Source organism: Halichoeres trimaculatus, unplaced genomic scaffold (assembly GCF_033239565.1).
Source record: "Halichoeres trimaculatus isolate MK-OKI-2021-1 unplaced genomic scaffold, fHalTri1.1 fHalTri1_scaffold_16, whole genome shotgun sequence".
Classification (NCBI taxonomy): Eukaryota; Metazoa; Chordata; class Actinopteri; order Labriformes; family Labridae; genus Halichoeres; species Halichoeres trimaculatus.
In genome coordinates this window covers 9,316,267-9,336,155 of record NW_027437194.1, presented here as the reverse complement: position 1 = coordinate 9,336,155, position 19,889 = coordinate 9,316,267, and the positions used below count along the sequence as shown (strand labels likewise).

General features: G+C 39.4%; 1 protein-coding gene across 6 annotated transcripts in view; it reads left to right on the top strand.

Moving 5' to 3' along the window:
- The window catches only part of mast4 (microtubule associated serine/threonine kinase family member 4), a 132,946-nt gene that overhangs the window by 38,444 nt on the left and 74,613 nt on the right, over positions 1–19,889 (top strand). The window contains exon 1 of one of the 6 annotated variants that reach the window (XM_074690833.1): positions 13,783–13,930. The exons of the other annotated variants lie outside the window; for them this stretch is intronic. Within the exon in view, the coding sequence (XP_074546934.1) occupies positions 13,892–13,930 (39 nt within the window). The 5' untranslated portion in view covers positions 13,783–13,891. Of the gene's footprint in view, positions 1–13,782; positions 13,931–19,889 lie in introns of those variants that run through there. 6 annotated transcript variants of the gene reach the window in all.

Sequence of the window (19,889 nt, the reverse complement as noted above, 5' to 3'; positions counted from 1 at the left end):
CTCCCAGACTTCATTCAGCAAATCAGACCACAGTGAGAGATGCTGCAAGTTGGACTTGTTGCTAAGAAATGGCTTTTTGGGGTGCAGAGCACACCCTTGAAGCATCGTGTGCCTGCTCCAGAGAGATTTTATTTTTTAGTCTGAGGCTGCTGATCGATGATCGCGGTTGTCCTTGGAAATACTTCTTATTTCCACTCTTTTGAATTATGAAGGTGTCTGTGTAAATCTAACTCAGGGAAGTTGAAACACCGTTTTTTAAAAGAGCCAAAGTTAGCCTCACACTGTTCATGTGAAAGGGTAGGAAACTCTCAGAACAGAGCCATACAGGCAGATTTATCTTTTTGCATCAAATAATTAACCCGTCCACCCTCTCTTCTCCCCTGCTCTGTTTTACATATCTACAGTACGTCCCCTAATGTCTTATGGGCCCATTGGTTGTATGCAGCTGGCTTGTTGTCTCGTCCTGATTCTTATTCTTTACACTGTTTGCTTGCCCCTGGTGACTCTGTGGTTGTTTCCATGAGAAAATGAGATGCGTGGTGATCCGGCACTCAGATACGCTCCTGTGTGGACACAGGCTGAATGAGCGATGTGTTGCTTCATCTCTGCTGTATCTCTCAGAGTCGGATGCAGGGACACCTCAGGGGTTCGTGCACCGCTGCAGCACTCTCCTGCCTGCAGAACGGACTCGGAGAGGACGCTGAATTGGTTGACCTTGGAGGGAGGAGGGAAAGGAACACCTCACCTAGCCGACTCTGAATGGAGGGAGCACTTTTGTTAGTTTTCAGTTTGTAATATCTGTTCTTACTGTGCAGACTCCTGAACTAAATAAGTAGGCGCTCCTTTGAGTGCCTGTGCTGTAAAGAAATGCCTTTGTGTTCAGCAGGCAGAGCTGTGTTTGTCATAATGATGGTTATATGACTGGAAAGCACATTAGACCCTGGCCTTACTGACAGTGAATGAACGGAGGGCTGCCAGCTCAAATACTGACACTGTGGAGCTGCAGCTCATGTGCTGAGAAAGTCCAACCATGGGCAGATTTGGCAGCTAGATCTACATCCAAAGAGGTTTCTATTGGCTGTTTGGTTTGGATACTGCTCTTTCAGTTTCAAATGAACAGATTTGGTTATCATATGCTTGGATTTAATTCTGTTTTAATGTTTTTTTGACATTCAGTAACAGTGCATCGTTGGAGGCAAACCCAAGCCACCTCTACATGGGTGTAAGACTTAACTCTTTGCACCCATTTCTGTATTAATTTGAAAAGCTAAAAATAAAAAAAAAGCCATGAAACTGTCTGAAGAATTGGTGCAAAGGCTTCCAGAGACAGGTAGAGGTTGTCTGTGAAGCTTCTCTGTCATTAACATTAATTAACATTAGATGAATGTTGTTGAAGGTTGTTGCAGCAATTAATTGTGGTTAGTTATGGCTACATTATTCTACATGGGGGAAAAATCGCTTAATGGCAGTACTTACAGCCAAATAACTTTTAGCATTTTGTTGCACTTACTAAGGTTTTCCCTTCTGTCTAAACTCTTGCTTGTGTTGTACATCAGTGTGGAAGAAAGCATCTTATAAATGAAACTATAGAACTGTAGATGTGTATTTTTTAATTCTGTCCAGTTAGATTTGAAAAAGCCTTTCTGAAGAGGTGAAACATCCCCAAGAACTCCACTACTACCAGTTGTCCTAGTTGGATCTTGCTTGAAAGCTGAAGCTTAAACCAAAATATTGTTGTTTCATGAATTTGAAATAATTTAAGACTGTAACCTTCTAACTTTTCATTGAAGCTTCTGTTGTTGCTTCAAGGGTTACTTTACCTTTACTTGGATTATATATGTTTATATAGCTGTACCCTGGTCAGGGTTGCAGGTTTTTATTGCTACACAACAGTAAACAACAAGAGATGTTTTTTCAACCTTTGTCATCTTTACCTTCAACCCTCCATTATAATGCATAACACAATGCTGTATTATAACATTCTTGCTGTGTTATCGCAATAACTTTGGTGCACAGCTAACACGTCAGGTGGCGAAACAGAATACAAAGGAGACAAATCTGATGCCTGATGTGTTCTATATCCCTGGGAATTTTGCTGATTAGGGATCAATTCTGCTTATCAATTCAATTCTTTATCAATTCCTTCTTTTTCAAGTGAATAAATATGTAATTGGTCACTGGATCTGGATATGTCCCGGCGTAGATATAAAGAAATAAGTAAAAATTGCACATCATGTGATGTTGATGTACAGTTTTGAATTATGTTATTCACTCAAGCAGGCCATCTAGTGTCTCGAAGTGGTTATAGCATTATTCCAAGTTGTTTGGAACCTTGCCGTAGTTATAAAGCCAACTATGAGTCTAACTTTTCTTTCATTTGCCTCAAAGTATTTTAACAATTGGAGTTCTCAGTACTGTTTAAAAAGGGTAACTGTGATATGCCTCTGTGATGAAAGTTGAAATTCTACTCTGAAGCCAAAGTTATACCAATGTATGCTAATCACTAGCGTATCAATGCAATTTCCCGTATACATTAGCATCAAGCTAGCGCTATTTTGTTTATTTTGAATGTATTGAATAGGAATCTCCTGTGAGAGACTAATGTAGATTTCTTTGTTCAGTTTGTCGGTAAAATTTCAAGCTAGAAATCCTTAAACAGGGTTTTCTTGGGAAATGTTATCGAACTGCCAGAGCTGCGGCAGATTAGTCACGTAAGGTCCTGCAGCTCTGGCATAGTATAAAGAATCTATAAGGGAATTGTTAAGCACAAAGGCTAACGATATCGATGGACTGAAACATTTATCGATTCTCAACAGGAACCTGTTTTTGATTCCCAACCCTATTGCTGATGCTCTCCCTGCCTTGACATTTCATTCCATGAATGCATGCATATGAAAACAAGTGGAGGTGTGCTCTCCCTGCTTAAGACTTTGTCATTCCATGTAGCTGTTTGGAAGGACAAAAAGCTCCCAGATCAGAGCTAAACTGCCAAATTTAACCTGTTGTATGCAATTAATTCATTCTTTTGAGAAGAGTTTTTTTTTAAAGTGAGTGATTTTGGAAAAATCCCCAATCACTGGTCAGCTGTTTTTTAGCTTTTTTCCGCTTGTATCTAACACTGTAAAGAGCTTTATTGCTGTTTTTACGAACATGATTTGAAAAAGAATGTAAAAACTGTGATATTGTGTATTTTTGTAGCTACTCTGCTGGAGGATTTAATATATCCCGACAATAGGAAGTGACCGAATTTCCTCCCTTGTGTCCTTTTTGCTCTGCTCCCTCATCGGGACTCCTGCCGTTTGTCCCCTCTCCGCCTGGCAGGACTCCTGTTATTGCTTTTCTTCCATTTTTCCTCCTTCATGCTCTCCCATCATGCCCCTGGGTGTGCGCGCCTCTTTGACAGGCGTGGCACATCCTTCTTGACTGTGATGCTCTTTGGCAGAAAATCAATACCTCACCTCTGGTGTGATATGGAGATAAGACTGTCATAATCCTGATGTTGTGCCTTTGTGGGGCCTCATAATTGTAGTCACTGATGTCCTTTGCTGATACCATTGTTGTTGTTGTTGTTGTTATTGTTGTAGAAGTTGGAGGTGTCTGCAGATTAAAAACACAAAGTGACCAAACATTTTTAAACCAGTATAGATTTTTCTATAAACACTAAAATAACCTGTATTGTTTTCTTAGTATCCAGTCCACCTTCAATATAAGAAAGACTATTATCCAGCCCAGCAGCCATTTTAAAAAAAGAGAGTGAAAATAACTTCAGATTCATTTTATTGATTTTTTGTTTGTCTGAGGCGACTCTTTGTTTCTGCCTGATTTGACCCTCAGCTTTTCCACTAATGTTTAAAATGTAAACAAAAAATTGAGCTTATTTGCAAATCTGGACTGGGACAATTATGTTTCTTAGCTCAACTCATCAGAAAAAAAAAAAACATAAACCCACAAACTAAAGACAGAAATTAAGCAGCAGCTGCTGATGCTGGAATCCTTTTGTCTCAAATGTGCTGTCAGTCTGTCTGAAATCCCAGTTTAAGAAGTTTAACACATAAATATGAACAAAATGGTGTTTTTACTGTCCCTTTAAAGCCAGCCTCACATTAATCGAGACTTCACATTTAAAGACATTTCGGACTGATTTTTAGCATGACATTTAAAGGTCAATGGTAAAAATTGCAGACTTGAGATCTCACAGAGCCTCGCGTGATCAAATGTGACTTCAAAAAATAAACAAACAGGGACAAGTATCTGGTAAATCATGCCACAAGCTGCTGTTCTTCTTCAGTTTACCTCTTGGCTCTGCTGTCCTTGTGAATATTAACATCCAGTTGATGATTCTCTCCCCATTGGTTGTTATAGGTATTCTGTCAGAGGCAGGAATCATGAAGATTAAACATGTTTGATATCCATTGTAAGAGGCCAAGAGGTTTTGGAGCAGTAAAAAAGTTGAATTGACTCCAATTATTTAAGGATTATGTAAAGTGAATGATCGGTTGCAATGGACCCCGAATCATTTCACCGCTCCGTTCACTGGTGGAGGCAAATCAAGCCTGAAATTTGGCCTGAAATCATCTGGGGCCAGGATCAGGTAATCCGTCTCAGTTTTATGCCAGTTTTTGAAAGCAACATTGGATTGGATCACCCTGATCCGGACACATAGTTTTCGAGATTACCGAATCCAGATTACAAGTGCTCTAAATAGGACAACATATCAATGTGGGCTTCCAGCTCTGTAAAGAACAACAGGTAGAAGAGCCAACATGGGGTCATTGTAGGGTTTTTTTTTTGTTTTTTTTTTTTTGAGAAAAAATAAAAATAACAGATCCACTTCCATTTTTAGTTTCTTTTAAGGCCCCTAATCTGAGCCACAACAAATGGATAACAAATATACAAAAAAATAAGACAAAGTGGATATTTTGAAAAAGTCAGAAATGTAAAAAAAGGTTTAAATGTCCAATATTAAGCAAAATAAAAATTAAAAAAAGGTGTTTAGGATTAATTGGTAGCCTAAATTAGCTTTATCTACTTTATCACTGTAATGGTTAAACAAGTCAAGTGCAAAATACAAATAACGGAATCAACACTAAATTTTAAAAATGTTGTATCCTTGGACCAATTTTAAAGTTTACTACATTTTCTTCCTGAAATCCATCTTGACATCCTACCCCCTCTATGGATCAGGATAATCCTGTTCTTTTGGATCAGAGTGATCCGAATCCTACGGAAAGTTCAGAACATCACAAACTGAGGGTTTGATCCGGATCAAAACTAGGATTGGATTACGTGATCTAATCCGATTTTGAAATCCTTCTTTCCGTTCTGAACAACCCATTTTTCAGAATTTAATCCAATCCCATAACCAAAATCCGATTGGATTACCTTTGAACAACTGGCTCCTGGTGTGTGGTCAGGTGACAAACTGGAAAGTTGAAACTGCAGGGTTGGTGTTTTAAGACTTTGCCATCAATGCTGCAGAGTCCAAAAAACCTACACACAACTTTTTACCTGCATTGGCGTCATGATATTCAGCTCAATCTGAGATTTTTATTGAAAAAAAAATATCATGACAATGCATGTCTGTCAACAACATTTTATCTGTGCCAAAATGAGACCATAACAAGCTGCTAGAATGAACCATACATAATGAAAAATTGATGCACATATCTTAAGTTTTCTAACATGAGTTGATAATGAGATGAAAATGCTAATGGTGGATTGTGAGATGTTCAAAACCAAAGATATTTGTTTGATTTTATCCAACATGGATCTTATTTTTCAGTTTATTGAGGCTTTAAGTGTCAGCTTTATCGCCCTTTCTGTAAATCTTTCTTAATTTAGTGGATAGTTTTCTTTCCCCAAATTTATGCCTCTGACAAAACTTCAAAAAACTTCACTTGAGAGACGTTAGTTTGATATTTGATGACTGAAGTTTTTGTCACTTTCCCCACCAACAGCTCCCTAACATTCCAGTTAGAAAGCATTTTTAGTTCCACCGTTAGGAATTTTGATCAACTTTTAATCATCAAAGATGGAGGGAGCTGCAGGTGCATTCAGGGACTGTTGCAAAAACAGCTATCATAGAGGTTACAGCCCTTTATGAACAGACATTTGTGTGGTCGCAGCACTTTTATTTGAGGTCAGAGATAGAGGATAAAGCTGAGCTGTCCTCTGTTAGTATTCAGGATTCAGATGTGTGTTTTTCTTTGTTGTCACTGTGTACAGACATTCACATTCCCCTGCCCTGTTGTGCTCCTCAGAATAGCTTCAGAAATATATCACCTTACACACCCGAGATCTACGAAGCATACCATGCGTTATTGTAAACATTGGGGTGTCATTTAAATGAGACTGTCACTCCAGATAAAGTCATTGCAGTCGAGACATTCAGCCCTTGTCATCGGCTCAGTTTGAGATCCAATTTTCGGAGCTCGGGATTGATATGAGACGGCATTATGCACAGTGTGACTTAGTTTCTGTAAAACTGGGGGAAATAAATTGAGAAGAAAGCCTGTTGGATTTAGCAGGGGGACTCCAGCTGGTCTGATTTTCAGCGTTTCAATGCGTACATTTACATGTCTGTTCCAATTTATTCAGAGAAGAAGAGCCAGACAGAAATTAAGATTGATGCATCGTGGTTTCTATTTTGATGTTTGTTTTGAAGGTGAAAGGCCGGCCTGGTCCATTTGGAGGCTGGCTGGACTGGGTTTTATCCTGGCTTTACGGTCTCCCTCCTCTGGCTTTGGACAGATGGATTCCTTGCACTGCTTTGTATGGAGGGAATTGACTCTTTGTTTGCTTACCGCTCTCTTCACAGGCCGTGTCCCTCCTCTGAGCCTTACATCTGCAGGTCGCCTCTCTGTCAGATAAGCTCGGGCAGAGCACAGGCTGCGGGTCACTCAATCAGCCTTCTCTGCATGCTTTCAGCGCCTGCTCTCTCTTTTTTCTCTGAAGGCGGAGGAAACAACCTCGGCTGCCCACCTGCTAGGAGGGAATGAGTCACAGACAACCCCTGGACTTTTCCCAGAGGCTTTTTTCTGTGGCCGGACTTCAAGGCCAGAGGCACAAACTGTGGGCCCTCAGAACTGCCCCCAAAGCCGACTCAAAGCGCCTTTTTGTTCCCAAAATCTGTGCAAAGATTTTCTTTTTTACTCAGTATGAATAACACTTTCACCATCAACTCGGCAGTATTAATAACTAACACATCATCATCTTTGGCTTTCACTGTTTTCTTCAAGCTCCAGGACCTTTTCTTGAGCTTTTACTGCGGCCATCCAAATATTTTTAGCTTGTGATGATTAAAAAACTGAAAAAACTACAAATACTCATTTTTCAAGTGGTTAATCAAAAAAATAAAAATAAAATCAAGCTTAATGTTTGGTATGATTTTGCAGGATGGTGACGTTATACAAAAGGAAGGTCCCACATTAAGATAAAGGTTGAACTATTTAAACTGTGATTGATAGATTTAAAATTTTGCATTGACATCAATAATCACCAGCTAAAAAATGTCATAATTATCAACATTACAGTAAGTTAGGATTTAAAAAATTATATTTCAGTGTGATTAATTGTGACGCTACAATGCTAAAAAGTTACATTACATTTACTTACATTACAACAGGTTTCATTACAATATGTAAGGGTAATAATAAATTTTGTTACTATATGATAAGTCATATTACAATACAATAAATTATGATAAGTTACAATATAAGTTATAGGGGTGGGGGAAAAAATCAAAAATCAATATATCCAGATTTTTTGTTTGACAATATCAAAATTGGGGTTCTAGGTCAGAAAAATCAGCATTTTTTTAATTGTAATTCTCATTTCAGTCTTTGTTTTTAAACTGCGTTGGAAAAAAAGTTATCACATTTCTCCAGCAGAGGGTGAAAGGTTTGCTTGCGTGATGTTACGTTGTCTGTAGACAATCATCATTTAACTTTTTTCACATGGTCTGGAGTTAAAAAAGCAAATTAAAATTTGGAAAATTGTAAATGTCAAATTATTGCAATTTAATTTCAATTGGCCTGCCAAAAATCTTAATAGAATTGAATCAAGAGATAAGTTACATTTCCATAGGTTATGATGAAATCAAAAGCTTTACGATGGGATAAGTAGTGTACGATTAGCTACATTAGTATGCGTTTATTAATTAGGATGTCAATACAGTTACAATATGATTAGTTAATGTACAATCACTTATAATTTACACTTTGATAAGTTTAAACATAAGTTTGGCTGAAATAAATGTTATGATATAGTATGTTAGGTAGAATAAGTTACATAGCGTTATGATAGAATGCAATGAATTATGTTAAAACATAAGTTATTGTACAATATGATGAGTTATGATGGAGTAAGTTAACATACGATAAGTTATTAAATGACAATGACTGATTTGTTTTTGTTAAGATACAATGCAATGCTATACAGAGCTTTACAAAACAATGTGATGGAATTCAGTTTGAATCAATTTGTAACAATTCAATTGAAAAGACAGCAGATATGATCAAAGTTATCTGACTTTGCTTTATTTGATAAATAGTAAATAATAATGAGTCAATTATGGGAATGTTGCAGGGTCCACTCTTCCTCTCAGTCTGAACTCAGAGCTGTTTCTCAGCATGTTTACACTTCCCAGATGAAAACCTGAAAAAACCCTGCCCTGTCGACACTCCCATTAACAACAAGACAAAACCAATTTCTCTGTCCTCCTCAAACCTTTCTTCAAAACGATTGGATCGTGTCTACGTGACTGAGGGCTCCTCCACCTGGAGGTTCTTGTAAACAAACACTGTGATTCCTCTTTTGCCAGTTGTTTGGCATTTTTCCAGTCAGCCTCCATTTCCAGAAGGGAAACGGGGACTTCCTGCTGTGAATACAACAAACGACCCCGTCCTCTGGGCTCCTCCAGCTTGTCATCTTCATTGTCAGTCCAATGTGGACTTTTCTTAATCGCTCTTTAAGCAGAGACAGACGGGGCAATGACTCGAGACAAGTCACTCCACCAGAGGAGGATTCTTTCATCCCCTCAGGTAATCTGGAGAGCATTGTTCAGGCTGAAAAGTTGACGACTGTAATCCTCCTCCTCTGAGGTTTTAAGAGGTTTATTCAGAGAAACAGGCTGATTACCAGAGCGCAGACCTCGCTTATCAACACTGCAGCTTCTGCAGCAGCTCTCAATCAGCTCTCTGTGGTGCAGGTTTCAAAACAGGAAGACTTGATGTAGTGGTCACCTGTCTGCACGAGTCTGAGCTTCCCCTCCACGGTTAGTCGCGGGGTGTAGCTGTCATTCATGGCCGTACTCTCAGAGAAATCATTTGAGCTCGGCTGGAGATGAGGAGAAAGGAAGGGGCCCACTTAATATTCACAGAGCACTACCACAGTGAATGGAAATGAGAAGGAGAAAGAGAGGGGGCAAAGAAAACACTGACTGAAACAGAATGCAAAATTTGCAGGAGAGAATTGGCAGCGTGGCGGCGGAAACAACTTATTTTTTTCAAATGCTAATATTCCAGGAGGGTGTGGGGACATCGAGTTAGCGAGTGTGAAGATCTGTGGTCACTCGCTGACTGCCTCAAAAACTCATTTCCGCACAGAAACGTAAGAGAGAAAAGCAGCGCATGAAATTGTTGGAAATTGACACGGGATATGTGCTTGTAGGTTTTGCAGGTTTTGCAGGGACTCCGGTCTGATTCCAGCATGATAATGATTCGGTATTGGGTTGTTTTGAATGTAGAGGAGCGCTTTCTACATGCAGATTGGTGCACACAGCAGGTTTTAAAGCCTGAGGAAATTTGGCTTGCAGTAGTAATAATGCATAAATGATATCAAAGTTGAGAGTCTCATTAAGCATCCGACAGTACACAGCAGTGTGCAGATTTATGTTTGTGCAGGAAATGTCTGTTTACCTCGACCGGTGACCGGTGAGTCACTTAACGCTTTGCTGTCCTCATTGTCGTCTCTATTAATACCAACGTGCAGATAAACACAGGATGTGTAGGCCTGGAGGTCTGCAGTCTGAGGCGTATCGTCCATTAGCGCCTCAGAGCACTCTGGTTATACGCATGAAAACAGTCTGTGTACAGCATCACCATAGAAAATGATGGACGGCAAGACTACAGTTCTTCTAATTCTGGAAAAGTGAAGCCAAAATATTTTTGAACATGAAAACCCAGAACCCTGACCCTAAACACATTTTCTTGTGAAGATGCTAAGAGTCAGACCCTTACTGGAGGGTTCAACTGATGGAACCATGACACTGACGCCTCTTTCACCAACCAAACACACACACATTTACAGCAAATACTTTCTCATATCAGCACCATTTACTGCAGAAAAGATCTGCACCAGACTTGAAATGTACAGTTTGAAGCTGCATTTGTGGATGCTGCAACAAACTGTGTTCAAAGAAGTGATTTTGAGCTATTTTGGAGTCCAAACCTCTATGTCTATAGAGGAAGTTGTCCTGATTTGTTTCTCAAAACTTACTTAACTCGAGAGTAAGCCATCCTTGTCTGAAGACACTGATAAGAAGACAAAACGGAGTGCAAATGAAAAGGTAAAAAAGTAAAGGTAAGAGTTAGAGTGACTTTGAGTCGGTTCAAAGTTTGGATTTTGTTATGACTGAACCCATGAATGCTGACCTTGTTTTCAAAACATTTTCTTCATTTTAGATTCGACCATCATTGAGAACTTGAATCTTCTGTAGTTTTAAGTCTCTATGAGGACTTTCTAAGTGATCTTGTAAGAGTCTGACTTCCCCTATTTCAAATGAGATTATCAGCGCCAAAATAAGTTATTTCTAAAAGCTACTTCTTAGCTTTTCTGTCCGGATTGTCCAGGATAGGGATACACCGATCCAGCATTATCTGGTACAGATACCAATACCTGGGCTTTGGGTATCGACTGATACTGATCTGATACCAGTGTTAAATAATAACCTGCATGCTTTACTTCTGGATTAGACTGGTAATGTTTTGAGTAAAAGACAAAAATTTGTACATGTGGAATAACTAAAGTTAATATTTATTTAAACTATGAGTGTTAACATGTTTCAAAGCTGTTTGGTTAAAAAATGCTTCAGAATTTACAGAAATGACTATTTGACTGTGAATTTTTTTATCTTGTGTACAAAATCCTAGTTCAAAAATTGGTCGTCTTAGTGTCAAGTTTGGACCAACCCTCTCTTCCAATGATAACCGATCCAGCTTTGAGGGGCTGGATCAGCGCCAATACCCATACCCGGATTTGATCAGTGCATCCCTAGTCCAGGACTTTCATTAATTTACACCACATAGACAAGTTAATCAGTGAGAAGAGGGAGCTGTGTATTTTTTTCTGCAAAAAACAATTTCTTGGATTAATTTTGTAGTGATGGTGGACACAGAAGCCAAACTGTCAGACAGAAAAAGGACAGGAGAGCAGAAGAAAGCAAAACAGGAGAGTGATAGACAGGGTGTCCTCCGGGTCTTAAAAAGTATTAAAAGTTGATAAATCAATTGAGGGAAAATTAAGGCCCTTAAAAAGTATTAAAAAGTCTTGATCGTAATGTTATGAGGTATTAAATTTTATTGGTATTCAAGCTTTGACTCCAAATGTATCCATGGATATTTATTTTCTTCTTTGCGACTGTTACAAACTAACCTGACACGCCAGACAGACAGCTCCATATATCCGCCACAGAAATAGTCCATCTGGAAAATGTTTTCAGGGTCTGAACCTTCAAAAATAACCACACCTTGTGATTGGACGATCATTTTGCTTGTCACACTCATCACAGACCAGCGTGAGGATCTGGAAAAAGCTTTAGCGTCTCAAAATATTTCACTCTAGATCATAAGAGTTTCTCAAGCCTCCTGAGAAAATTTTTCAGACTTTCGAGTACCTGGGATTTTGGATTCTTACGGTTTAGAGAAAGCTTCCCCCAGCTTCCCCTGATCTCAGTTGTTTTGGAACAAATTTTTCTTTGTTAAAATCACCTTTTTGCTGGATACAACGCAACAAGATAAGGTATTTATCAATACAGTTAAGTAGCGCTGTTGTTTGAGGCGTGACAACAGGCAAAGTTGTAATTTTGTAAGGTGCGGGCTATATGTATCGCTAGCAGCCCAACATATCCGTAGGCTAATGTGACAACAAACTCAATTTGTACAGTAGTTTAGTAGCTGTCTGTATGTTTTTTATTCAAGTTGGCCTTAAATAATTGTTACTTGTTGTGGTAATGGGAATGTCAATTAACCTGCCTTTAGTTTCATTTATACTTTCAAGCTTTATTCGTTCTCAGCTTTTTAATTTATGTTAAAATGAAAACTACATGAAAGATCGGTTGCTAACAGCAACTTAAAGTTGCGGTAAGGTCTTAAGACTTTTTGAAAGGTTTTTAAAAAAAGTCTTAAAAATGTGTTGAATTTAACCTCAGGATTTCAGCATATACCCTGGATAGAGCCATGCTAAACCACAGGCTAAGCTGTTGCAGCAGTTATTCTGCAGTGGTCTGTTCAAACCTGAGAGTCTATCAATAAAATGAAGAGTGAGGTTAGCTCTGCTTGATGAAGTTGGGGTTGGTAGATGACCATTGGTAGGACATGTCGCACCAGGCTATGAGGAACACTGAACAGATTGCATCCTGGGAAAAGTTGTCTTGAACAGAGAAAAGTGTTATAAAGACAAACACACGCCTTGGCAAGAGTCACATCTTTATGACAGTGGATGACAGTGCTCACGGGAAACGAATTCAAAGAGCTGTTGAATGTCAGATGCTTTCTATTAAGAATAAACAGCCTGATGTAAATCCCTGCAGCAAAAATGAACTAATCCAGTCAAAGCTCAACAGCTGCATGAGTCATTGTGTAGCTCTCTGATGGGTGTAAATATCTGACGTCAGTTACGCTTGGTACAAAATGATGAATGGATGCCATGTGCCACTTTTTGTTGAATTGAATATAAAGAAAAAATGAAACAGTTGTTAAAATTTTATGTCAATCCATTTATCTGATAAAAAAAAGGTTAGGACCACTGGAAAAAAAATCATCATCATTAAAAAATAATCAAAGAAATGAATTCTGAATTTAAAGCAAAAACTCTGGGCATAAAAAAGTAAAAACATAAAAAGATGTAAGACTTTTTTTTACCTGCTAAACCTCCAAAAAAAAATTCTTTTAATGATCTCAGAACACCCAGGTTGTTGAGGACAAGTGTGTATTTAGAGTCTTTCAAAGTCTCCAGCAGAAAAGTTTTCCAGGAAACATCATTTCTTCCTCTGTGATACTTTTCTTCCTCCCCCTCTCTACTTTTTTTGTTCACTGTAGCCTCGTCTTTCAGGTGTGTGTTTTGTAAACTTTATGTGACTGAATAAGAGCAGCAGGGCTGTGTGAGGCAGTGTGAGGCTCACCGCCCGCTGCAGACAGGATGCCAGATTCATTGTCTCGAGGTTTGAGGAGAACAATGCGGGGAAGGATATCCTCTCATTTTCATGGTCACCTCGGGTGCCCAGAAAGCGTGGCTGCACAGAGAAATGAGTCTTGGGGCTCCCTCTCGTCCTCCTCCTCCTCCTCCTCCTCTCCCCTTTTTTTCCACCTACTCACCCCCTCCCGTTGCTACGCTAAATTAGACCTGCCTATCTTTCCCCTCATCCTCCTCCTCTCCCTCCATCTCCCTCCTTCACTCCTGAAGTTACAGAGGAGAGGAACAAGAGAGGAGGTGTCAGCTGACCGCCCCCCTCCAATCAGATAAGTTCTGATGGAAGTGTTTAGCAGCTGCTAAGATCAGATTTAGCCCGAAGGAGGGAGGGAGGACGGGAAAGGAGGGAGCAGGAGGCTGGAGCCAGGCAGTGCAGCGTGGATATGCGCCGGTAGGGAGGCATGATAAGTCAGGGATCCGTACCATGGACGAGTCGAGCATTCTGAGGAGACGAGGGCTACAGGTAGGCGAAGGAGCGTGTGTGTGTGAGAGAGCTTTGTACTGTATGTATTCGTGAGGACTTTGAGCTGCTGATGCTTGCTCGTGTCCTGCATGTGGGAGAATCTGTTGAGGATGAAATTTTCCTCACAGCTGATTGAAAACATCCTGCAAATGTTTCTCTTTCATGCACTGATTTTCACTCACTTTTCTCTCACATTTCACCTGATTTAGCCTCAGAAATAACAGATTGATCTCATGCATGCTTCATGAAGGGGCTTCCCTCCACTTTCTCTACTTTTCGTGATAACGCAGCATTCAGGTGGCTCTTACCTGTCTGTCAGAGCCTCTAATGGAGCTATAACTTTGAGCAAAAAGGTCTTCACGACCGATGCACTTCATCACCCTCTTCATGGCATGGCTGTGTCATAAAATGAGCTGTAAATGAAAGTGTAAGTGGAGGACAGAGTGTTCTGAAAGCTGAAATTGTCTGTATTTTAACACCACATGTCATGCCATTTTTAATCCCAGACCTTTCCGACATTAATCACTTCCTGCCGCCGAGCTGACAAACTCTGCAGTAGGTGTTACAGTGAAGCGTAAATTGGACTTGATTTATTATTTCTCTACTTGGGCAGCGTTTTACGTGTGTAAAAAAAATGACGCCTTTATTTCAAAGTGTGTCCTGAATCCTAAAGTGCGTCTGATCCATTGTATGAGTCATTTGTTTTAATTAGGCCCCTCTTCAGCTGATGAATTAGACCAATAAAGCCGCTTTTATGCTCCGACGTTAACGTGGTGAAACAAACAGAGGTGAGTTCTGCTTGTTTTGGAGCTCATTTCTCTCTTTAATGTTTTATTTGTTTGAAGAATTTTACAGAATTCAGCTTTTCATGCTCAGAAATGTGTTTCTGTGTGATTAAGAATCTGACCTTCACTTCACGCTCTTTGAATTTTCTTTCTGGACACTTTAAATGGATTTCTCCGTAGAAACCATTAACGCTTTCTGTAATTTGCGTCTGTCAAAAGCTTCAAGCAGTAATTTTGTGCACAGTTGCTCTAATCTCCCTCCTCCTTTGTTGGATGGTTGCACCTCCTCGCTCCCTCCCTCCTCGCTCCCTCTCTCCTCTTTATGCTCCCTCTCTGCTCCAAACACAACGGCTGCTCCTGAACGCGCTCGAACTTTCACATTCAAAAGGAAACACGGAAGTGAGTTTGTCTGGCAGATGAATGTCCTCGCTGAGCTTCTCAGCCCCTCATTCACTTTCAGAGCAGGAGGAGATGACATCACTGCGACCGGCTGTTGTTTCCTTTGAGTGAAAAGTGACAATCGGACTGTTTGTGGCTCAGATGGGGGGGCAGGAGTTTGGATTTCTTTAACCTGCTGCTGATTTTAGATTTGTTCTGAAGCGGTAATGTCTGGAGGGTTTACAGTAGTTTGATTTGTTTCCAGTCAAACTTAACAATCTGAAAGTCTGAGTTTGTTACCGACCGTCTCAGGTGCAAGGAAGGAATCGAGTACCTGACATCTTTCTTAAACCCCTATCACCCAAGGATCACACAGGTCACCTGAACCTTTTTTATTTTGCTATGTCGACCTCATAGGAGTCAGGAAGCTCATCTTTTCCTTCAGAAAGCGTTTAATTTTTTCACTTGCCCAAATGGTTAAAGAGTTAAGGTGATTTAAAGAGCCCTTTAACATGGTCAGTGCACATGGATTCCTATTTAAAGAAGGGGTATTGTTCTCTTTTTCTTTCTTACTGTGTCCCTCTTGTAAAAAAAAGTAGTGACTTTTAAGGATCTAAAGCTCAATCAAATCTAGGGATTACTTAATCCCCACCTCAACTATGGGATCAGATTTTATTTGTGCATTCTTTGAATGATGAGGGATCAGGACTGGATGGATGTCTTCACTTTTGAGTTTAAGGGGATCAGGTCAGTTCAATGTTGTTGCAATGTTGTTTTAAATTTGCGGCAAAATCAATAAACAAAAGAATCCATGAGATGGTCTTGTTGATGTCGGTAGGCTGGACTTTTTTGTTATCTTTCTCTTTAAAGAGTCAGAGATCATGATTGAAAAGCTCATCCTTTCTTCTTTGAGGTACTGTTGCATCCTTCTCAACTCAAATATAAAAAAAAAAAAAAAACGCCCAAGACAGTAGACCATATCATAAAATAAAAGAAGCCACAAAAGAATGAAAGTTCAGCCCACAGGCTTTATTGAACCCAAAAAGACCAGCAGAGATGAGCAAACCCAAAGGGGCTAAAGACTTGCCAACACCTCTCCTCAAACTGAACTATCACAAAAACGAGTGAAAAGCTGGACTACGGAGGTCTCCAGCCCAAACTCAAATAACAAAAAAACAACAATGAAACATGCTGGTTAAAATAAAGAAAACCTGTGGGGAAAATGAACAAGTTAAAAGGAGTTGAAACTTCTTACCAGCCACTTAAAAGTGTGTGTGCATGTCTGGGTGCCTTCCTTTTCTGCCTGCCTGCTCTCCCAACAACCAACAAATACCATACCTGGCTACATGTAACAGGAACTATTTGAATTTTTTCACTTGCCCATATAGTTGAAGAGTTACGGTAATCAAAGCAGCTGAGTAGCTCAGTTATAGCCTGTGATTGGAACGTCAGTTAACAACCTATGCAGATAAAATGGTTGAGGAGTTGGGGTAATTTAACTCTTTCCCTGCCATTGACATATATAGACGTCATTTTGACGTCGAACCTGCCCGCCATTGTTGTCTTGAGGCGTCAGTTATGTTTGACGGCTGGCAGTATAAAGCTCTCTGCTCTGAAAACGGCTGGCAGTGAATGAGTTAAAATGAAATGGGAGCAATGGCGTACTGTTTTACTTGCACACTAGTTTTGGGGTCTCATACAGGAGAACGTTAAAACACATGAGATGATTTTACAGCAGAACCACCTCAATGAAGTCAAATGGAATAAATTCCAGAGATATGTTACCTTTTTTGTTTTGAATTTCATTATTTTGAAAAAATAAAATACATTGTAAAGCTCCACTCTCTTATCTCATAAACATGGCAAACTTCACACTTCAAACTTCAGGACATCCCTAAAAATGAAAATGTCATTTTTTCTCCTACTGGTGTCAAAGGGAAACCCTCATTTCAGCCTCTGTCTGAAACACTTGGTTTTAGCTGCTGTCTCTTTAAGGCTCCCCACTCCACAAACCCCCTTCTTTCTGATTGGCCAGCTCCCTGGAAGGGATGCTTGACGTGCAGAACTTGGTGTTTAAGCCCTCCTCGAACGTGTCGTGAATCAGTTAAGAGATATATCTCGTGAAGATCTGGTGTAAGTTTTTTTAACAAATGAATGTGTGGAGGTTTGAAATGTCTTAACATCCAGCATTCTTGGATACAGAAACAGGCTTTCTAAAGGTGCCATCTTCCGCCGGTTTAGTTTTTAAGTTGTTGAAATAAGTTGTTGGAAGTTGTGGCTTCTGCAGATTAATGTGCTGAAGTATTTCTTGTCCAGATGCATCGCTTCAAGCTGTCATGCGATGCCAGAGTCTCACAGTGCCGCAGGAAAAACGCCTCTCTTCCCTCAGTGTCACAGCACACATCATAACATGCACTGAGCTAACTTTATTCGTCTCATTTCTTTGACTTCCAGTTTGTTTTTGGATCCTAAAGTTAAAGCAGCAACATTTACCAAGAATAGTCAAAAAAGAAATCAAACATTTGACTGTGTACCTGGAGATTTGCGAGCTTCAGAAAGCAAACGTCAGAAGGATCTTGAAGAAGAAGCAGAGGCATGTTTAGAGGTCATGTTGACGCCGAATGGCTGTGACAGAGAGTGAAGAGATATTTTCAGACAACATGCAGGAGAGTTATTGCTTTCCACCATCACAGTTTTTAATGAGCTTTCTCCATAACATGATCAGTTTGAACATCTGTCAGTATCAGGAGCTGCTTTGTACCTCTGCCGTCTGAAGACCAATGATTGAGCTGAAGGGTTGCATTATTTTTTAAAAAGAAATCATCAACTCGATATAAAACAGAGCATTAATCTGTGACTGAAACAAAAACCAGTTGAGTGATATGACACACTTCTCTGTGGATAAAAGTAATCACCTGTTTCCTAATGTCAGCAGACACAAGTGATGTTTAATTCATGACTCAGAATAAGTGTTAGACTGTCGATTTCCTGTTTGACAGATTATAATAATCCCTTCATTAAGAATTATAATTCATTCATTTTGAATGCCTGAAGGTGTCTGACTCTGGAGGTATCAAACCTTCTCTGTTCTCAGCTCAACGCTCCTGTAACTCAGCCTTTATTGTTGCGTATCTGTGGATTTTTCTGGAATAATGAGGATGTGGTCAGAGCAGAGTTTTGACCCAGCAGTTGAGTGGCATGCTCCACATACTGAAGTCATCGTCCGTAAGCAGGCGGCTCAGGTTCGAGTCCAACCCAAGGCCCTCTTCCCATATATCCCCCACCTCCGTCCTGGGTTCCTGCTCTCTCTGCTGTCCTGTCCTTTCAGAATAAAAGCCTTAGAGAAACAAAACAGAAGCTTAGAAAATCAATTCAAGCTGTGAAATAATAAGAGATGGGAAAAATTTAAATATCAGAAAATATTGAATGAACTAGAACTCATAAAATAAAATAAAACTGAAAAACAAAAATTAAGTTGTTTAAAAAAATCTATAAAATGAAGTGGAATCAACTTAATTTCATAAAAACTAGATAATTTTGAAAAAAAAAAAAAGATAAACCCAAGTTTTACAACAGCAAAAAAAAAAAATTAAATAGACATAAAAATTTATCAAAAAAGAAGAAAATAATTAAATAATATAATAATTTATTAAAAATTCCAATAAAAAATTGGAACAAAAAAATCAACTTAATTTTACAGAATCAAATGGAATGATATATTTTTTTTCTTTATGACTTTATTGTTTTAATCTAAAAGAAGCTCTAAATGAATCTTTTCTTATTGTTATTGCTCCAGGAATGACTAACGCTGGATGTCTGCTGCAGCGTTTAGGAACCAAAGTCTGTTAAAAGAGGAATGAATGCATGAATAAGTGAATAAATGAATGAATGAATGAATTTTGTCTTTTCAAACCAAATCTCATCTTGTAAAATGCCTGTTATGACCACCTTCTCTGGATCGATATTGATAGTTTGCTCCTGGTTTTGGATTTATCCTCCTCGTCCCTTCATTATAAGAATTTGTTGGACTTCATGGATTTTTCTGGACTCTTAGAGCGGGCAGCCTCATCGTCCTTCGTCTTCATTAGCAGCAGCCTGTCAGAAGCTGCTGCGCTGCACCGTGAGCTTTACTGCACTTATGAGATCCCTCATAATAAACGGGATCTACCCAGGCGGTGGTGCTGACGTTGTGGGCGTCTTAAGAGCCGTTTGTGTGAAGTGTTGGGAGACAGCTGGTGAGCAGAGAGCCCGTCTGACAAAACATGATGCTGCAGCTAAAGCGAGACCTATGGCCAAACCTTCCACATGCTGTATCTCAATGAGAAAGTGTTTCAGTGCTCATTTCATAAGAGAGAGGAGCTCTCTGTAAGCTCTCAGAAAGAAGGACGAGTATAAGGACGTGCTTTCTTTAGCTGGATGAGGTAAACAGCCTCTGATGAAGAGTCCTCTATGCAGGATTTCTCTCTGGATTCTCATTAATGTGGAAAAAAAGAAAAAGGTCAGGCATGAAGATAAATTCCCCCAAGAAAAAATGAGCATGAAATTCAAAACAAAATATTTTGCTGCTGAATCGAAGAATAATTAACAAACGTTCAGACTCATGAAAAGGTTTTAAAGGATAATCTAAACGCTTTAAATGCTGGTTGATTCCACGAAGAAAATGGATATAAATTGAGGCACAGTGGATATCTTCAAGCGTCTGAGCAAATGGAAGTTGGGACCTTATCTTTTATTGTGAAATGGGCAATCTTGACCACAAAAGTTTCGTTCTTTGTCCCATAGTTTTTAGTTTTTAG